The sequence below is a fragment of the Solanum verrucosum genome, unplaced genomic scaffold, assembly GCF_900185275.1.
Source record: "Solanum verrucosum unplaced genomic scaffold, falcon-dt-bn FXZP01000181.1, whole genome shotgun sequence".
NCBI classification, from domain to species: domain Eukaryota; kingdom Viridiplantae; phylum Streptophyta; class Magnoliopsida; order Solanales; family Solanaceae; genus Solanum; species Solanum verrucosum.
The window spans coordinates 1,058,796-1,080,675 of NW_026020407.1; the positions used below are offsets into that span (position 1 = coordinate 1,058,796).

The 21,880-nt window shown below is 34.2% G+C and overlaps 2 protein-coding genes across 2 annotated transcripts in view; one reads left to right on the top strand and one right to left on the bottom strand.

Annotated features, from left to right (window-relative positions):
• The first annotated feature begins 8,880 nt into the window (after nucleotides 1–8,880).
• The window catches only part of LOC125840524 (uncharacterized), a 246,636-nt gene continuing 233,636 nt past the window's right edge, over nucleotides 8,881–21,880 (top strand). The window contains exon 1 of the mRNA XM_049519496.1: nucleotides 8,881–8,890. The gene's annotated coding sequence lies outside the window, so the exon portion shown is untranslated. The remainder of the gene's footprint in view (nucleotides 8,891–21,880) is intronic.
• On the bottom strand, nucleotides 13,615–20,384 carry LOC125840555 (ethylene-responsive transcription factor ERF105-like). The gene is made up of 2 exons (XM_049519526.1): nucleotides 20,226–20,384; nucleotides 13,615–13,944 (listed from the first exon to the last, which is right to left on the bottom strand). Exons 1-2 carry the CDS (start codon nucleotides 20,382–20,384, stop codon nucleotides 13,615–13,617), a joined length of 489 nt encoding a protein of 162 aa, XP_049375483.1.

Sequence of the window (21,880 nt, forward strand, 5' to 3'; positions counted from 1 at the left end):
TTTGAGCTTTCGTGCTTCATTATGTAACAATGAGTTTTGTTGAGTTCTTGAGGTGAGGGTCTTCCGTTTGAGTGTTGTTCATAATGTGATTTGAGTGGGATTTCCAGGAATTGTGTTGGGTTTATGAATCTAAGGGAGTTCGAAAGAAATTAATCGATTCTAGGTGAATTAGGACCAAAAATTGAGAAGAAAAATTTGTCAAAACATTTTTGGAAATGGCTAGGGTCCCCCCCCCCCCCCCCCCGCCCATAGCTCTAGAAGGGCTGGCGCCCTGCCCCTGCAGTGCACCCTAAACCAACCTCAAGCGACTGAGGGCTGGCGCTGTGTGCCACTATTGTGCAAGGGCGTTAGGCGCCTTCCACCTCAGTCTTTCAACCCCTATGTGTTCCTTTGAATCGTTTCTTTGCTCTCTTCTAATTACTACTTATCTTCTTCATTAATCATTGAGAGATCCTACATATGCTAATCATAACTTTTGAATTCACATTTCAAATTCAAAGTAAATATAAAGAGCAAAGTTCGAGAAAGTCCTTTTGAGAAGTCTTATTCAATTATTTATAGCTTGTTTTAAGACTTGAGTAAATGAATATGATGAGGAAAGTTGAGTTTCATTATTCAAAATAATTATAAGGGAACTAAGTATTCCTAAGTATATATATTTTTACATTTAAAATTAGAGGAAACCTTAATTCTAAACGAGTTCATGAAGAGTTTTAAGTTTTGTCTCTTTTAAGAGAACCTATTGAGTAGTTATCTCATATTGAGGAGGATTTATGTTTTTAAACATATGAGCATGAGTTATATATATTATTGGAAGTAGTATTGAGCACCGATAGGGGGATGAGTTCATACAACTCAAAATCCTCATAAACCATGTATGCTAATATGGGTAAAGGATCATACTTTTTAGATGATCCGTTATTGCTTTTAAGCATAGCTTAGTAGATCCACTTAGTTGAGGATGTCCTATACTCCGGCAAGGTATATGACAGTTCTGGCATCGTGGGTGAGACGATGCATCATCACGTTGCTCATAGTGATGGTTGTCGGTTAGAGAATCTCCCAAATAAGAGTAAAATGTTTATTATTGTATTTTTATATACATTGAGTTGTTATCAACAGTTTTAAAAGCTTTATACATCTTGCATCTTTTATTGTTGCATCTATACAGGGTGGAGTTGAGTATTCTTGAGATGAGTTGAGTTGAGTATTCTTGTGTTGAGTTGAGTTCAGACGAGGTGACTATGTCTTCCTTTCTATTAGTTCAAGTTATATGTAATGTTTCAGTGTTCCCCTTACGTGTTTGTACATTTAATGTACTAACGCCAGTTGGGTTGCGTCATTTGATGATGCAGATACAGGTATTCAGGATCATAGACCGATTATCTGTTGATCTAGTCGCATTCCAGCTAGCTTTATTGAGCCTCCTTGCTTTTCGGAGGGCTTCACATTTAGACTTCAGTTTATTTAGGATGTCGTGGGTCTTGTCCCGACTTCCATCATAATATTTTAGAGGCTTCATAAACAAAAGTTTTGAAGAGTCTTTTCCCTATCTTCCTTAATGATGTTTTGAGACTTGAAGTAAATCTTTTATGTTTCATTATATGCTTTTAGACTTCTATTGAGACCTTATGAGTTAATGCAGTAATTGAGTTCCTATATTCTTCAGTAAGTCTTCCACTAAGTAATGAGCCAGACCAAGGGTTAGCTTCGAGACCAACATTGATTCTCCAGTGTCCGTCACGTCTAGGGTGTAGACTCGGGGAGTGACAATATGAATCTGAATACAACTCAAAATTTACTCCCAAATTAAAAACAATCACATTCCATTAAAATGCACAACAACAAATACAAAGGAATATAAAAAATAGGTCAAGATGCACACTAGCTATTGATATTAGCCTCTTGAAGTTATTCTAAAGAATCAAGATTATACTAATTAAAAGAAATATATAATAGAAGATGAACACCGAAAGGGGATTAACACGGAAAATAAACAATGCAACCAAATAAAAATTCATTCAACTAAATTCTATAATGGAAAAAAATGATATATACAATTACGAACAAGAAATAATTAGGATTCCTGTTATTTTTGTTCTTCTAAAAATAAAAAATGGAAATTAATCAATACTTGATGTGTCATATAGTTTCATTTTCTCCCTGATAGAGCAAGGGTGAGTTCAAGATTGTGCTCCTCATTTTCTAGGTTATCCTCATTTGATGTCGGGAAATTGATTTTGGCTTTAAGGCCACGATACATCCTCATCGCCTTAAAAGAGGTGAGTACTACAGTTATATAATCTGGAAGTTAATATCTCAAAAGGTCACTCAACTTAAAATTTTATCTAACAAAGTCTAATTTATATCAATAAAATCATTCAACTTAGGATTTTTTATCAATAAAATCACTCATCTAAATTTACGTTAAAAAAAAATCTAACCTAATAATTAAAATATCTTTTATGCCATATATAACTATAGACCCCCATAAATAAATAAAATTTTAAGAAAATTAAATTTTCTTTTATGAAAAAACTATATTAGTAAATATATATATATATATATAACATAATTGGGGATTTTCTGAAAGAAAAAAACCGGACCAATTGTTGTAGATTGGTGATTAATCAGGGGAATTATTGATAGTATCAGTTGAAATTGTTGCAAATTTTAAGTTTTTAAGTGTGTTAGTTTCAACATTAACGTGAACATGGTCGAAAAACTCTTCGTTTTAAATATAAAACAATTTTAATCTAATAATTTCTTACCACATGAATTAAAATCTATAATATTTTTTGTCAGTTCAAACTCCTTAATAAGTTTTTTATATTATTTTTATTTATTTGTGAAATTTATAATCATATGGCATAAAACAAATATTTTATTTGTCATATTAGACTTTTTAATGTAAAATATAGTTTAGTGATTTTATTGATACAATAGCCAAAGTTAAGTGATTTTATTGAAACAAAACAAAGTTCAATGACTTTGCTAGAAAAAGTTCTAAAATTGAGTGATCTTATGAGATATTTAATTCGTTATTTTCGTGCTGACTTTAATAGTTGTTTGTCAGGTTAAATATATGACTATTCCAATATCAATTTACTATTAATTCGTTTTGAAGATCTAAAATACAATAAACATAAATAAGAGTTTGCTACTTTAAGATCAAACTGAAAGACAAATTACAATCTCGAAAAGTTGGACCATAAAAATTCACCGAATCATAATTCGATGTAGAAAAACAAAACACTGAAAAATGATACATCGAAGAAGACATAATTAAGTTTCTATATTATTAGCATTTTCGAGGTTATCCTCATTTGTCGGCGGGAAATAAAGTTTGGCTTTAGGGCCGTGATACATCCTTGCCGCTGTATGAAAGGCCCTTGCTGCTTCTTCCTCTGTTTTGAAAGTACCAACCCATACACGTTCCTTCTTGATAGGGTTTGTAATCTCAGCTCCATATGTACTCCATGGCCTCTTTCTCACACCTTTAGCCGTCGCCGTCACCGTCACATCGTCATTTCTTTTCTTTGCCATTTGAAAAAACTAAAAGAATGTTTTGTATATAGAGAAGACGCAGTTAGTTAAAAGACAATGCAGAGAGTTGTTTATATAGCCATTTCTCAGAGATAAATTTAATTTGGTCAATTAATTATTAATTATATTTGGAAAAATAATTGTTGAATTGTTGACTAAGATTACATTAATTTTGACTACGGAAATTCTCTTAATGTCCACTAAGTTTGCATATCAAAAAAAAATATATTAATTAATCATAAGTTCATAACCAATTAAAATACTCAAAGGTAAGTAAATTGCTAAAAAGGAAATTTATTAATTTAGTTACAACATCATCTTTAGTCTAACAATAATTTTTTTTTAAATAAGTAGGGCGACATGTGGTGTAACTTTGTACCTTTGGGTTCTAGTTTAAATCAATGTTCTATTATTTTTATTTTTCTCAAATTCTTGTTTAGATTATTAAGAGATGACATAAATTTAATTTAATGGCTAAGATTTAATTGATTAAAATAAATCCTAAATTATAATTTATATAACATTATATGTAAGGAAAAAATAATCTTTCTTCCTTCTTTTTGTTTATCTTTCACACGGGATATTTTTATTTCATTCTCATTTTATGTTATTATTTTATTGCATTTTTATTTTAAAGTTTCTCTTTTTAACATTTATTGAATTTTAAATACCCATTGACATGGGCCATTTTTTATTTTAAAAAATACTTTATATTTATATAAAATTGAAGAAGAATATCACATTATTCATTTTATTGATTCGTAATGTCATGCCCCGAGCCTACACCCTGGGCAGGACTGGCACTCAAGAACCATTGCTGGTCCCAAGCGAACCCTTGGTCTGACTTACTTACTCAGCGGAAGACTTAATACCTCAAATAAGGAACTTATGAAATAACTTAGAATGTCTTTAAAGAAAACATTCATACTAGCCAAAATGGCTACTCAAAGTCTCATAGCAAAACATCTTAAATACAAAGCTAAATGACTCATAACTAACTGTCTGACTGCCTATGAAGCATGTAATGTCGGGACAAGACGCCCGATCATCCTAACAAATAGCGAACTGAAACAAATGATAAAACAAGAGGCCTCCGGATAGCAAGGAGGCTCACCAACTGACTTTTAGTGCTCAACTGGATCAACGAGGCACTGGATGATGATCCTTGTTACCTATGTCTGCACCATAACAACGATGCAGGTCAAATGGAGTCAGTACATTGAATGTACGAGTATGCGAGGGGAATACTAAAGCATAATGTAAGCTTGAAAAGAATCTGAAAGGAATACTTACCTTGGCTTTCCTCAACTTATGAATAACTTAACTCAATATAAAGCAACAATACACATGCAATATATGGAAAGCTTTTAAAACAGTAGGACGCGACTCAGTTTGTTAAAGGAATGCAATAACAACTCAACTTACTCATATAATAAAGTAATATAATACTGTGGGAGTTTCTCTAACCGATAACCACCACTATGAGCCTAAGTGGTGATACAACGTGTTGCCCATGCTGCCATAATTGTCCTATACTTTGTCGTCATATAGAACGCCTTAACTAAGTGGATCCACTAGTCTATGCTAAAAATACTAAGGACTCATCCAAAAATTATGATACTTCTACCCATGATGACTACATGGTGTATGGAGACTTCAGTTATTATAAACTCGCGTCCTCATATCGGTGCTCAATACTACTCCCAAAATGTACTTAGCTCATATATTTTTAAAACAAAACTCTTTCTTTGATTTTAGATAATTACTCAAAACTTATCTTAAAAGCTCTCTTGGAAATCGGTGTTTCCTTTCTTACTCAATTATGAAAACATTTCAACTCTTGGGAATACTTAGTTCCCATATAATCTTTGAAGAAATGAACTTTTAATCTTATGCTTTAGTCAACTCAAAGCTTAAGTCTTAAAACAAAGTTAAAACGTTTGTAAAAGACTTTTGGAAAACTCTAAGAACTTCTTTTGACTTAACTCTTAACCTCTAGACTTGACTCTTAACTTTCCTTGAATTTGAATTATGGATTCAAGGTTATGATTCAAGTTTACGGATGATTTCTAGGTGTTTAGAATTCATTTAGAGTAGTTAGAATCAATAGGAAGTGTTAGTACACTTTAGAAGGACTTAAATGACTAAACGATAAAAAACGGGTTGGGGCGGACGGTCCTGGCGCATTGCTGGCGCGCTGCGCCTACCCCCAAAGTTTAGAGACTCGTTTTGGGCGCACTACTGGTGCGCCATCCCAGCCTCTCTGGGGCAGATGGGGCGCTCCGCGCCAGGCCCTCCCCAGGTGAGTTCCTGACGAATTTTCTTCTCGTTTTCTGACCTTAATTCGATTAAACTCGATTCCTTTTCTCAATATCTTCTTAGATTCAGATACTCAAAACATGTACACTAGAATCTAACTCGAAACAACTCGTAAAATCGATAAGACATCTCAAGTAAACTCATCAATCCCATATAAGTTCAAGAATGAAAGCAATTCAAGAACACAACTCAAGAACATCAAATCCTCAATCTTTTAGGACGAAAATTACACTGAATTAAACATGTTTGGCGCGTGGGTGAACGAACCCAGCGCTATGTGAACTCACATACCTCGTAGGGATCACCCCTTGACGAAATCCACACACAATTATCCAAAAATTTGACGAATCTTGAACTTTCTTCTCCTTTCTTCTCCTTTCTCTTTTCTCCAAGCCTTAGTGTGAATTTCCAATTCTCTAAACTGATATAATTCTGATTAGACCCCAAATAAACTCCTAAAAACGAATTAAAATAATTGGGTAAGGAAAAGACTAAATTACCTTTCCAAAATCCGGTTTAGACCTTCCTTATTTGAACAGCCCAACTTCAAATGGGCATATCTCACTCATACGAACTCGGAATCATGCAAACTCGGCGGCGTTGGAAAGATAATTCCAAGATATTTCCTACAGTATCTAGAAGCATAGCTAACTCATCTTGAGCTAGGATTTATGGTAATTTGAATTTGACCCAATACTCAAACTTAACATAACTTAACAAATTTCTTGGTTTCATTCTTTCCAAAGATGAATATTTCCAATTCTAAATCTTTTTAGTTCTTTCAAGGCGAGGTGTTACACATAAAAACACATTTTTTATGAGAAGTCAAAAGATAATAGAGTACTATGTATAGTATGCCAAAATCCCATGTTATGTAGTATGTGTTTATTTGCTATTTTAGTTTCAAATGAAAGATGAAACAACTTCCCTCAATCCACAAGGTTCCTTCATGTCTTTTCCTTTTCCGATCAAACAGCCAAACAAAAATTCAGCTAATAAAATTTGTTAGCAGCAAAAAGTAAGGTCTCTCGGGGTCTTATACGTCATGTCACGTCTAGAGCATTCTTTGTGTCATTACACATTCTTAGGCCACATTGTGTATGACAAGGTTATTCTAGTTGACACTCAAAATATTGAAGTAGTATAGAATTGGCGCAGACCCACATCCCAACTTACATAAGGAGTTTCATTAATTTGGTGGGATACTAAAGATGGTTCGTCGAAGGGTTCTCATATATTTCATCCCTAAAGACTAAGTTGACCTAGAAGAAGCGTAAGTTTCAATGGTTTACGACTTGTGAGAAAAACTTTTAGAAATTGAAAAATTGATTGACTACTGCTCCAGTATTAATCCTACTGCAATGTACAAAAGGTTTTGTCATATATTGTTATGCGCCCAGAGTGGGTCTTATTTGAGTACTGATATAGAATGGTAAACATGTAGGTTAAACATATGAGCATGAGTTATAAATATTATTGGAAGTAGTAGTGAGCATTGATATAGGGATGAGTTCAGACAACTCAAAATCCTCATAAACCATGGATGCTAATATGGGTAAAGGATCATAATTTTTAAATTATTCTTTATTGCTTTTAAGCATAGCTTAGTGGATCCACTTAGTTGAGGATGTCCCATGCTCTGGCAAGGTATATGAAAATTCTGGCAGCGTGGTTGAGATGATGTATCATCACGTTGCTCGTAGTGATGATTGCCAGTTAGAGAATCTCCCAAATAAGAGTAAAGAGTTTATTGTTGTATTTTTTTTATGCATTGAGTTGTTATCAACTGTTTTAAAAACTTTATACATCTTACATCTTTTATTGTTACATCTATACAGGATTGAGTTGAGTTGAGTTGAGACGGGGTGAGTATGTCTTCCTTTCTATTAGTTCAAGCTATATGTTATGTTTCAGTGTTCTCCTTACATGTTCGTACATTTAATGTACTGACACCATTTGGGCTACATTATTTGATGATGCAGATAACGGTATTCAGGATCATCAACCGGCGCTCTATTGATCTAGTCGCATTCCAGCTAGCTTTAGTGAGCCTCCTTGCTTTCCGGAGGGCTTCACATTTAGATTTCAGTTTATTTAGGATTTCGTGGGTCTTGTCCCGACTTCCAACATAGTATTTTAGAGGTTTCATAAATAAAAGTTTTGAGGAGTCTATTCCCTATCTTCCTTTGTGATGTTTTGAGACTTGAAGTAAATCGTTTACGTTTAATTATATATTTTCAGACTTATAATGAGACCTTATGAGTTAATGCAGTAATTGAGTTCCTATATTCTTCAATAAGTTGTAACATCTCGCAAAATTGAAAGAACTAGAAAGAGCTAGAATTAGAAAGAGTGATTTTTGGAAATAATAAAAATATGGAAAATTGGTTAAGTTTAGTTTGAGTTTTTGGTCAACTTCAAACGACCATAACTCCTAGCTAAGGATGACTTAGGTGTGTTTCTAGATATCATAGGAAAGATCTTGGAATAATCTTTTCAACGCCTTTGAGTTTGCGCGATTCCGAGTTCATATGAGTGAGTTATTCCCATTGGAAGTTGGGTTATTCAAATAAGGAAAGTCCAATCTGGATTTTAGAAGGGCATTATGGTATTTTCACCATTCAATTAATTAATTTCATTTTTGGCAATTAAGTTGGGGTCTAAACTGAATTGGTTAAATTTAGACAATTGAAAATTTACGCTAGGGTTTTTGGAGAAAGAACATAGGAGGAGAAAAAAGGAGAAAGAGCAAAGTTCGTCGTTCTTGAAGGTTTACCTTCTGGATTTCGACAAGGGTTGATTCCTAAAGAGGTATGTGAGACTTTCATAGCATTGGTGTTCTTGAAATTGGCCTTCGTTCTTGAGTTAAGTTGAGATTAAGGAGTTCCTTGAGGTTATAATGTTGTTTCCTTGAGTTGTTTGAGTTAGAATCTTGTGTACATATGCTGGGTATTTGAATCTAAAGAGGGATTGATAAAAAGAATCAGAATTAGGTGAATTGGGGTTAGAAAATGAGGAAGAAAAATCGGACAAGGAATAGGTACCAGGTCCACAACGCGGACCTATTCCTTCTATGTGAAAAGTTTTTCTTCGCGTCGCGGAGAGGTCGCGTACTCCTCTGTTTCAAAAATAAATTTCACGATCAAATATTTAAGTGCATCTCCGCATCGCGGACTTGCTTCCTGACAGTGATTTATTGATCTTTTCTCATGATTAACTATCTAAAAACACTAATAAACATCATGAAATCTTTTCTATCACAAATCACAATCCTTGAATCTATAACTCAATTCAAGGAAAGTCAAGAGTCCAGTCAAGAGAAGTTTAGATCCAAGTCAAGAGAAGTTCATAGAGTCTTCCAAAAGTCTTTTATAAATGTTTTAACTTTGTTTTAAGACTTGAGTTTTGAGTTGAGTAAAGAGTAAATTTTAAAGTTTATTTCTTCAAAAGAGTATATCGGGACTATGTATTCTCAAAGAGTAAAATGTTCTCACATTTAAAGAAGAAAGGAAACTTTGATTTCCAAAAGAGCCTTTGAGCTAGTTTTCAGTTAAGAGTAAATGTTTTCACATTTAAAGAAGAAAGGAAACCTTGATTTCCAAAAGAGCCTTTGAGCTAGTTTTCAGTTAAAGAGTAAATGTTTTCACATTTGAGCAAGAAAGGGAACATCGATTCCAAGAGAGGTTTTAAGCTAAGTTTTGAGTAATTATCTCAAACCAAAGACATAAGTTATGTTTTTAAACATATGAGCTAAGTATTTTGGGGGTAGTATTGAGCACCGATATGGGGACGAGTTTGAGTTCAAATAACTCACGTCTCCATAAACCATGTAGACATCATGGGTAGTAAAGAATTATACTTTTTAGAGGAATACTTAAGTGCTTTTTAGCATAGACTAGTGGATCCACTTAGTTAACCATTCTATATGATGGCAAAGTATACGACAATTCTGGCAGTGTGGGCAAGATGTTGTATCACCACTTAGGCTCATAGTGGTGGTTGTCGGTTTGAGAAACTCCCACAAAAATTATATTACTTTATTAGATAAGTAAAGTTGAATTTGTCATTATATTTCTTTAACGAACTGAGTTGCTTTCTACAGTTTTAAAAAGCTTTCTTATATATTGCTTGTGTTTTATTGCTTTAAATTGAGTTAAGTTATTCATGAGTTGAGTAAAGCCAAGGTAAGTGTTTCTTTCATATTCTTTTCAAGCCTATGTTTTGTTTAGCATTCTAACTCGCATACTCGTACATTCAATAAACTGATGCCACTTGGCCTACATCGTTTTATGATGCAAACACAGGTAACCAGGGTCAGCATCCAGCGCATCGCTGATCCAGTTGAGCACTCAGAGTCAGTTGGTGAGACTCTTAGCTTTCCGGAGGATCCTTTTTATTGCTTTCAGTATTGTAGTTCATTAGGATGTCGTGGGTCTTGTCCCCACGTCCATCTCAGTTGGTTAGAGGCTTCATAGACATAGTTAGTTGATGTTAGTTCATGAGTCTTTACTTTCCCTTTATAGATAAGTTGAGACTTGAGTTGCTACTTTGGCAGTGAATGTTATTTGTTACATTCTAAGTTATTTATTGAGCAGTTCAGTTATTCCTATAAAGTATATTTATCTTGAGTAAAGTCTTCTGCTAAGTAAGTAAGCCAGGCCAAGGGTGTAGGCTCGGGGTATGACATAAGTTTTCCACTGATTAATGAGTCAGCCCAAGGGTTAGCTGGGGGACCAACATTGGTTCTCCCGTGTCAGCCACGTCTAGGGTGTAGACTTGGGGAGTGACAATATGAAACTGAATACAACTCAAAATTTACTCCCAAAATTAAAAACAATCACATACCATTAAAATGCACACCAACAAATACAAAGGAATATAAAAAATAGGTCAAGAAGCACACTAGCTATGACATTATCATCTTGAAGTTACTTCTAAACAATCAAGATTATACAAATTAAAAGAAATATATAATAGAAGATGAGCAGATAAAGTGAATCAACATGGAAAATAAATAATGCAACAAAATAAAAATTCATTCAACTAAATTCTATAATGGAAAAAAAACTATATATACAATTCGGAACAAGAAATAATTAAGTTTCCTGTTATTTTTGTTCTTCTAAAAATAAAAAATGGAAATTAAATTATTGCTTCTAATAACTGCAATCAATACTTAATGTGCCATATAGTTTCATTTTCTCGCTGATAAAGCAAGGGTGAGTTCAAGATTGAGCTCCTCATTTTCTAGGTTATCCTCATTTGATTTTGGGAAATTGAATTTGGCTTTAAGGCCGCGATACATCCTTGTCGCCTTAACATAAGTTGTTGCGTCTTCTTCTTTTCTGTCAATGGTCCCAAGCCAGACACGTACTTTTTGATTTGTAATATCAGTTTTGTACTTACCCCATGGCATTTTCCTAACACCCCTAGTTGGGGTTACAACTATTGTCACTATAGCTACAATTCCATTTTCTAGGTTATCCTCATTTTACATCGGAAAATTAAGTTTGGCTTTAGCACCGTGATACATTCTCGTAGCCTTATCATAAGCCCTTGTGGCTTATTCTTGTGTATCAAAGTTCCCAAGCCAGACACATACATTGTGGTTTGTAAATTAAGCTTTGTACTTCCCCCGTGACCTCTTCGTCACACCCCTATATGGAACCTCATTTGGGGTGACAGTCGTTGTTGCTACACCTACAATGCAAGTTCCTCTCTTTGTCATCTGAAAATATAGAAGAAATTTAATATGAAAATATGGAATATTATATTTTATATACAAAGAAAACTTACTGAGTGAAAAAGGATGATGAAGACTGATTTATATAGCCGTTTCTCAGGGGTTACATTTGGTCTAGTAATTAATTTACATGGCTTTTGAGTTATTTTAGTAAAATACATTGAAGATATAAGTTGCTTGAAAATGAAAAAAAAATTGACTTTTCTAAAAAAAATAGTAGAAATAATAAATCTCATTCCTTGTTTATTATTCGTTAGGCTACCTGTAATTTTTTAAATCTACATTTTTTCCAAAACAAACAAAAAAGTTCATTCCTTGAACTAAATACATTTTTAGTTAAGCAATATTTTTATATTTTATTCTGATATGTGTGAATGATATATTCATATTAAATTTTATTTTATTTCTTAATACTTTATTGACATTATAAAATTGCATGTTTTATTAAGTATTTTTTTTCTATTTTTCCAACAGACCACACCCCACCCACCCTTGTCAAATAAAGGAAAAAATATATATAATTTTTTTCTTCTTGTTTTTAAAATGTTTACTCAAGTCAATAATATAAGGATATTCAAAATAGAGTTTTAAAGATTTTTTTTGGTGAAATACCTATCCATTTACAAATATTGAGTTCCATTTGCTTTTTGTATTTGATAGGTTAAAACTTAATAAGGTTTTGTAAATAGAAAAATACAGGTTTTGTCAAATTACTAGTAATATTTTTTTAATATTAGAATATCTTGACTATGCACAAGTAGACTATGGTGCCAGCTTCTTTCTTACTTATTTGTTTCAGTTGCAAAATGATTCTTATAATTAATTGAAAAGTTGCAAACTAAGATTGTTGAATTTTCAAAGGCCAGACATCAAGAAGGAGAAATATAAGTTCATGAAGAAGATCTCATTGCAGACATTTTTTTCATTGCATACTTCATTGTGAGTACTATCGTTTTTTTAGTTTTTTTTTTGTGGTTAAAAGAGGTGAGTACTATAGTTATATAGTCTCGAAGTTAATATCTCAAAAGGTCACTCGACTTAAAAATTTATCTAACAAAGTCGTCAAACTTTGTTTTATATCGATAAAATTATTCAACTTAGACTTTTTTATCAATAAAATACTCATATAAATTTCAGTTAAAAGAAAATCTAACCTAATAATTAAAATATCTTTTTATGCCACATATAACTATTGACCCCATAAATAAATAAAATTTTAAGAAAATTAAATTTTCTTTTACGAAAAAACTATATCAGTAAAATAAGTATTATATATATATATATATATATATATCATAATAGGTGATTTTCTGAATGAAGAAAAAGGGACCAATTGTTGTAGATTGGTGATTAATCAGGGGAATTATTGATATTATCAGTTGAAATTGTTGCAAATTTTAAGTTTTTAATTGCGTTAGTTTCACAATAACGTGAACAGGGTCGAAAAACTCTTCGTTTTAAATATAAAACAATTTTCATCTGTTAATTTCTTACCATATGAATTAAAATTTATAATATTTTTTGTCCGTTAAAACTCCTTAATAAGTTTTTTATATTATTTTTATTTATTTGTGAAATTTATAATCATATGTCATAAAACAAATATTTTATGTCATATTAGAGTTTTTAATGTAAAATTTAGTTTAGTGATTTTATTGATACAATAGCCAAAGTTAAGTGATTTTATTGAAACAAAACAAAGCTCAATGACTTTGCTAGAAAAATTTCCAAAATTGAGTGACCTTATGAGATATTTAATTCGTTATTTTCGTGGTAACTTTAATAGTTGTTTGTCTAGTTAACTATATGACTATTCCAATATCAATCTACTATTAATTCGTTTGGAAGATCTAAAATTCAATAAACATAAATAAGAGTTTGCTACTTTAAGATCAAACTGAAAGACAAATTACAATCTCGAAAAGTTGGACCATAAAAATTCACTGAATCATAATTCTATGTAGAAAAACAAAACACTGAAAAATGATACATCGAAGAAGACATAATTAAGTTTCTATATTATTAGCATTTTCGAGGTTATCCTCATTTGTCGGCGGGAAATAAAGTTTGGCTTTAAGGCCGTGATACATCCTTTCCGCCGTATCAAAGGCCCTTGCAGCTTCTTCCTCTGTTTTGAAAGTACCAAACCATACTCGTACCTTCTTGATGTGGTTTGTAATATCAGTTCCATATGTCCCCCATGGCCTCTTTCGCACACCTTTATACCGCACCTCGTTTGGTGGTACAGCCACCGCCGTCGCCGTCGCCGCCACATCGTCATATTTTTCTTTGCCATTTGAAAAAACTAAAAGAATGTTTTGCATATAGAGAAGACTCTATGAGTTAAAAGACAAGGGATAGAGTGGTTTATATAGCCATTTCTCAGAGATACATTTAATTTGGTTAACTAATTATTAATTATATTTGGAAAAATAATTGTTGAATTGTTGACTAAGATTATATGAATTTTGACTAGGGAAATTCTCTTAATGTCCACTAAGTTTGTATATCAAAAAAAAATATTTTCATTAATCATAAGTTCATACCCAATTAAAAAATACTCAAAGGTAAGTAAATTGCTAAAAAGGAAATTTATTAATTTAGTTATTACATCATCTTTAGTCAAACAATAATTTTTTTTAAAGTAAGTAGGGCGACATGTTGTGTAACCGTGTACCTTTGGGTCCTGCTTTAAATCAAAGTTCTATTATTTTTATTTTTCTCAAATTCTTGTTTAGATTATTAACAGATGACATAAATTAAATTTAATGGCTAAGATTTAATTGATTAAAATAAATCCTAAATTATAATTTATATAACATTATATGTAAGGAAAGAATAATCTCTCTTCCTTCTTTTTGTTTATCTTTCACACGGGACATTTTTTTTTCATTCTCATTTTATGTTATTATTTTATTGCATTTTTATGTTAAACTTTCTCTTTTTAACATTTATTGAAATTTAAATACCCATGGACATGGGCCATTATTTATAAAAAAAATACTTTATATTGATATAAATTAAAAAAGAATGTCACATTATTCATTTTATTGATTCATAATGTCACGCCCCGAGCCTACACCCTGGGTAGGACTGACACTCGAGAACCATTGCTGGCCCTAAACGAACCCTTGGTCTGGCTTACTTACTCAACGAAAGACTTAAACATCAGAAATACCTCAAATAAGGAACTTATTAAATAACTTAGAATGTCTTTAAAGAAAACATTCAAACTAGCCAAAATGGCTACACAAGTCTCACAGTGAAACATCTGAAATACAAAGCTAAAGGACTCATAACTAAATATCTGACTGTCTATGAAGCCTCTAAAACAAAGAGAGATGTCAGTACAAGGCCCCCGATCATCCTAACAACTAGAGGACTAAAATAAATGATAAAAAACAAGTCCTCCGAATAGAAAGGAGGCACACCAACCAACTCTGAGTGCTCATCTGGATCAACGAGGTGCCGGATAATGATCCTGGTCATAACAATGATGCAGGACAAATGGCGTCAGTACATTGAATATACGAGTATGCAAGGGGAATACTAAAACATAACGTAAGCTTGAAAAGAATCTGAAAGGAACACTTACCTTGGCTTTGCTCAACTCATGAATAACTTAACTCAATATAAAGCAACAATACATATGCAATATATGGAAAGCTTTTAAAACAGTAGGAATGGACTCAATTTGTTAAAGAAATGCAATAACAACTCAACTTACTCATATAATAAAGTAATATAATATTGTGGGAGTTTCTCTAACCGACAACCACCATTATGAGCCTATGTGGTGATACAACATCTTGCCTACGCTGCCAGAACTGTCCTATACTTTTCCATCGTATAGAACGCCATAACTAAGTGGATCCACTAGTCTATGCTAAAAAGCACTAAGGACTCATCTATAAAGTATGATCATCTCTACCCATGATGGCTACATGGTTTATGGAGACTTTAGTTATTATAAACTCGCGTCTCCATATCGGTGCTCAATACTAATCCCAAAATGTACTTAGCTCATATGTTTTTAAAACAAAACTCTTTCTTTGATTTGAGATAATTACTCAAAACTTAGCTTAAAAGCCCTCTTGGAAATCGGTGTTTCCTTTCTTACTCAAATGTGAAAACATTTCAACTCATGGGAATACTTAGTTCCCATATAATACCTGAAGAAATAAACTTTCACTCTTATTCTTAGTCAACTCAAAACTTAAGTCTTAAAACAAAGTTCAAACGTTTGTAAAAGACTTTTGGAAAACTCTAAGAATTCGACGAATCTTGAACTTTCTTCTCCTTTCTCCTCTTTTCTCTTTTCTCCAAGCCCTAGAGTAAATTTCCAATTTTTTAAACTGATATAATTCTGATTATACCCCAAATAAACTCCAAAAAATGAATTAAAATAATTGGGTAAGGAAAATACTAAATTACCCTTCCAAAATCCGGTTTAGACTTTTCGTATTTGAACAGCCCAGCTTCAAATGCGCATATCTCACTCATATGAACTCGTAATCACACAAACTCAGAGGCGTTAGAAAGATATTTCCTACGGTATCGGGAAGTACACCTAATTCATCTTGATCTAGGAGTTATGGTCATTTGAATTTGACCCAAAACTCAAACTTAACATAACTTAACAAATTTCCGGATTTTCATTCTTTCCTAAAATGAGTCTTTCCAATTCTAACTCTTTTTAGTTCTTTCAAAAGGCGAGGTGTTACAATATCTCCCCCTTGGGAACATTCGTCCTCTAATGAGATTATTCTTACTAGGCTAAGGGTGTAACATCAATCATTCAGTTCAAACACCCATCAAGCAAATCTAACACATCAAGTATATAAATTATGGAGTACTAAGAAGAGAATTAGTACCTTGATCTGGAATTTCTCTGGCTTCAAAGAGATGTGGATATCTCTTCTTCATATCTTCCTCAGCTTCCAAAGTAGCTTCCTCAACAAATTGGTTCCTCCAAAGAACTTTGACTAATGCTACCTCTTTTGTTCTCAACTTGCGAACTTGGCGATCTAGAATTTGAACATGAATCTCCTCATAAGATAAGCTATCCTTGATCCCAATATCTTCAGTTGGTATAATCAACGAAGGATCGTCCATGCACTTCTTCAACATGGAGATATGAAATACCGGATGAACCGCGGCTAACTCTTGTAGCAGCTCCAACTCATAAGCTACATTACCAACTCTTTTGGATATTCTATAAGGGTCAATATACCGGGGACTAACCTTCCCCTTCTTACCAAATCTCATAACACCTTTCATGGGTGAAACTTTCAAGTATACCAAATCATCTACTTCAAACTCTAACTCCCTCCTCCTAACATCGGTGTAGGATATCTGACGACTTTGCACCATTTTCAACCTGTCTTGAATTACTTTCACCTTCTGCATAGCTTGATGAACTAAGTCTGGTCCTATCAATTCAGCTTCACCAACTTCAAACCACCCAATAGGAGATCTGCATCTTATTCCATAAAGAGCTTCATAAGGAGCCATTTGGATGCTAGGGTGGTAACTATTGTTGTAAGCAAATTCAATAAGAGGTAGGTGATCATCCCAATTACCTTTAAAATCAATCACATAACCCCTCAACATATCCTCTAAGGTCTGAATAGTAAGTGCGCTCTGCTTGCCCATCTGTCTGAGGCAATACTTAAGTTCACCTTTGAACCCAAGCCTTTTTGGAATGACTTACAAAATTGTGTAGTAAATTGCGCACCTCTGTCTGAAATAATGGAGACCGGAACCCCATTAAGTCTTACCACCTCTTAAATATACTACTTATCATAATCTTCTACTGAATGGTTAGTCTTTACTGGCAAAAAGTGGGCTAATTTGCTCATTCTATCAACAATCACCCAAATCGAATCATGTTGTCTACGAGACCTTAGTAAACCAATGATGAAGTCCATATTGATCATCTCCCGCTTCCATTCCGAAAGTTCTATATTTTGAGCCAAACCATCGGGCATTTGATTCTCTACTTTAACTTGTTGACAATTCGGACACTTAGCAACAAACTATGCAATGCCCTACTGCATACTACTCTACCAATACACTTCTCTCAAATCGCGATACATATTTGTGGAACCTGGATGGATAAAATATCTAGAGCAATGAGCTTCCTCCATAATCATCTCTTGGAGTTCATTTACCCTTGGTACACACAATCTACCTTGATGCCTCAATACACCATCTTCTCCTTGTTCAGAATTCATTACTTTTGCTTATGAACATTTGCCTTCCAATTCAAGCAAAATAGGATCTTGGTCTAGTTTCTCTTTAACTCCAGATATTAATGATGATTCTGCCCCATTCATCACCACTACTTCTCCTTCTGTGGAATCCATTAGTCGAACTCCTAATCGTGCAAGTTTATGCACATCTCTTGCTAGCTCTTTCTTATCTTCCTCAAAATGGGCGGTACTACCCATAGACAACCTGCTCAAGGCATCAACAACAACATTAGCCTTACTTGGATGGTAAAGAATACTCATGTCATAATCCTTGAGTAATTCTAACCACCTCTTTTGTATGAGATTAAGCTATTTCTGAGTAAACACATACTAAAGGCTCTTGTGATCAGTGAACACATCTACATGAACACCATAAAGATAATGCGCCATATTTTCAAAGCAAATACTACGGCAGCCAACTCTAGATCATGGGTTGGGTAGTTCTTCTCATGAACTTTCAACTGTCTAGAGGCATAAGCTATAACCTTGCCATTCTACATTAACACACAACCCAAACCCATTCTAGACACATCACAATATACGAAAAAACCTTGAATACCTTCTGGTAAGGTCAATACTTGGGCAATAGTCAACCTCTTTTCCAATTCCTGAAAGTTTTTCTCACAATCTTCAAACCATTGAAAATTCACTATTTTATGAGTAAACTTGGTCAAAGGGGACGAAATAGATGAGAACCCCTATATGAACCTTCTATAATAGTCAGCCAACCCCAAGAAACTCCTAATATCAGTTTGAGATGTGGGTCTAGGCCAATTCTGCACTGCATCCATAATATGAGTATCAACTTTAATTCCCTCTCCAGACACAATGTGGCCTAAGAATGCCACAGACTCAAGCCAAAACTCACATTTTGAGAACTTAGCACACAACTATCTATCCTTTAGAGTCTGGAGAACTATTTTGAGATGGCTAGCATGATCTTCCTCATTCTTTGAATAGATTATTATGTCATCAATGAACACGATAACAAACATATCTAAATAAGGCTTGAATACTCTATTCATAAGGTCCATGAATGTTGTAGGTGCATTGGTCAAACGAAAGGACATAACAAAGAACTCATAATGACCATAACAGGTTCTGAATGTTGTCTTTGGAATATCACATTCCCTTACTCTTAACTGATGGTTTCCTGATCTGAGGTCTATCATAAAGAAACAAGTAGCACCCTGAAGCTGATCGAAAAGATCATCAATTCTCGAAGGAGGATACTTATTCTTGATGGTAACCTTGTTCAACTGACGTTAATCTATACAAATCCTAAAAGAACCATCATTCTTCCTCACAAATAAGATCGGAGCGCCCCAAGGTGAGACACTTGGTCGAATGAAGCCTTTATTTAGGAGATATTTCAACTGCTTCTTTAGCTCTTTCAACTCTCCTGGTGCCATTAACTTAGACTAAGTGATAGACACAGCCCTTGGAAACTAACTTTCTTGCCTTAAGGTATGAAACAAAATGATCCTTAGGCACTGCTGAACTACTTTTCCACTCTAAGACTAACTCATTTAGAAACTAAAACTTGAAAACTCGAGTTCTACAATCAACTGAGGTATAACAAGCATGAAGCCAGTCTATACCAAGAATGACATTAGAATCTACCCTGTCTAACTCAACTAAATCATCGATGGTACTCTTGTGATTGATGGAAATGATACAATCACGATATACTCGCTCAGCTAGAATAGACTTCCCTAACAAGTGTAGAAACACAAAAGGTTTCACAGAGTTTCTCAGGATAAACATCAAAATTATTTGCAACATAAGGGGTTACAAAAGATAAACTTGCTCTTGGGTCTAACAAAGCATAAACATCAAGAGTAAAGACTTTGATCATACGAGTGACTACATCTGGAGAGTTCTCTTGATCTTGAAGACTAGTGATCGCATAAAGGCAGTTTGCCCCTTCGCTAGTAACAGAAGTAGCTCCTCTAGGTGCAGCCCTGTCTCGTGGAGCAACTGATGAAGATTGGGCTTTATTTCCCTGATTCCCATTTTCTTGCCGGTTCTTAGGGGACTCTTTCATGAAGTGACCCCTATTATCCACACTTGAAACAACCTGTGGAGCCATCACGACACTTACCTAGGTTAGTTCTACCATACTTAGCACATGCAGGATCCCAATTACCTCTTTGTGCCACACTACCCTGAGACTATGCAGGTCTAGCTCTGAAGTTCTGTGAATTCTGACCATTATATTCACCTTTGTTTCTGGGTGCAGGTGCACTAGCAGATGATGGAGCAGGTCCATTTTGATTTTGTTGGAAAGAAGACCGGTTCACATTATTTCTCTACTGCCCGAACTCATTCCCTGTTTTCGCATTCTTGTTTCTAGACTCCACCCTATCCTTCAGCTTTTCTTCCTCAACCCGCTGCACATAGACCATGAACCTTGCCATATCAATGTCCCCAATAAGCATGGCTGGCTTTCCCTCTTTGGTTGACAGACGGTTCAACCCAGCAACAAAAAGACTCATCCTGCTCCTCATATTCGCAACCATCTCTGAAGCATGTGATTGTTATCCATGAATTCATTCTTGAGGTTGGTTGATTTGAATTCTTGAGAAATTTTTGAGGTTTTGTGCTTCATTCTTTAACAATGGAGTTTTGTTGAGTTCTTGAGGTGAGGGTCTTGCGTTTGAGTGTTGTTCATGACGTGATTTGAGTGGGTTTTCCAGGAATTATGTTGAGTTTATGAATCTAAGGGAGTTTGAAAGAAATTAATCGATTCTAGGTGAATTAGGACCAAAAATAGAGAAGAAAAATTTGTCAAAACATTTTCAGAATAGGCTAACCCCCCCCCCCCACCATAGCGTCAGAGGGGCTGGCGCCCTGCGCCTACAGTTCACCCCAAACCATCCTCAAGCAACTGAGGGTTGGCGTGGTGTTCGACTATTGCGCTAGGGCGTTAGGCCCTTCCACCTCCGTCTTTCAACCCGTATGTATTCCTTTGAATTGTTTCTTTGCTCTCTTCTTATTACCACTTATCTAAGTCTTCATTAATCATTGAGAGATCCTATATATGCTAATCATAACTCTTGAATTCACATTTCAAATTCAAAGTAAATATTAAGAGTACAGTTTGAGAAAGTCCTTTTGAGAAGTCTTCTTCAATTATTTATAACTTGTTTTAAAACTTGAGTAAATGAATATGATGAGGAAAGTTGAGTGTCATTTTTCAAAATAATTATAAGGAAACTAAGTATTCCTAAGTGTATATATTTTTACATTTAAAATGAGAGGAAACCTTGATTCTAAACGAGTTCATGAAGAGTTTTAAGTTTTGTATCTTGTAAGAGAACCTATTGAGTAGTTATCTCAAATTGAGGAGGATTTATGTTTTTAAACATATGAGCATGAGTTATATATATTATTGGAAGAAGTACCGAACACCGATATGGGAATGAGTTCATACAACTCAAAATCCTCATAAACCATGTATGCTAATATGGGTAAAGGATTATACTTTTTAGATGATCCCTTATTGCTTTTAATCATAGCTTAGTGGACCTGATCTTAGGCATATTTACATGCCCAAGTTGCCAATAATTGCCCATAAGTCAATATGATTGAAAGATGATCTCTAGTCCTTAGCTTAAATTTTGGTGTAACTCGTGATGATTGTACACTTACACACATGATTAGTTGTTTCAGGAACTCTCAAGGGAATTGGAGTCAACTTGAAGAAAAGAGATGTAAAAGAGCATGAAAAGCGGCCAAGGATGAAGACCCCACGGCCAGGCGTACTGCTACGCGCAAGGCGCCAAGGGACAAATTTCAGAGACGCCACTCAAGCGCTCTGAGAGGCGCGATGCGCCCGGGTAAAAAGTTCAGAGGCGAGTTTCAGGCGCGATGAGAGGCGCGACGCCCTACCATGATGCCGACTTTTCCAGCAAACATTCAACTAAATAGGACTCTTTGTTGGCTTGGGATTGGGTCTTACTTTTTCTAATTATTATAAATAGATCCATAGGGTTCATTAGTAAAGGTCGACTTT

Bases quoted from the DNA above. Each gene is read 5' to 3' on its own strand.
- LOC125840555 (XM_049519526.1), bottom strand. From the start codon at position 20,384: ATGGTTGCGAATATGAGGAGCAGGATGAGTCTTTTTGTTGCTGGGTTG. The intron at 13,945-20,225 runs GTGGAGTCTAGA...TTTAACTCATAG, and splicing joins AAGAAAAGCTGAAGGATAGG to AGTCTTCTCTATATGCAAAA.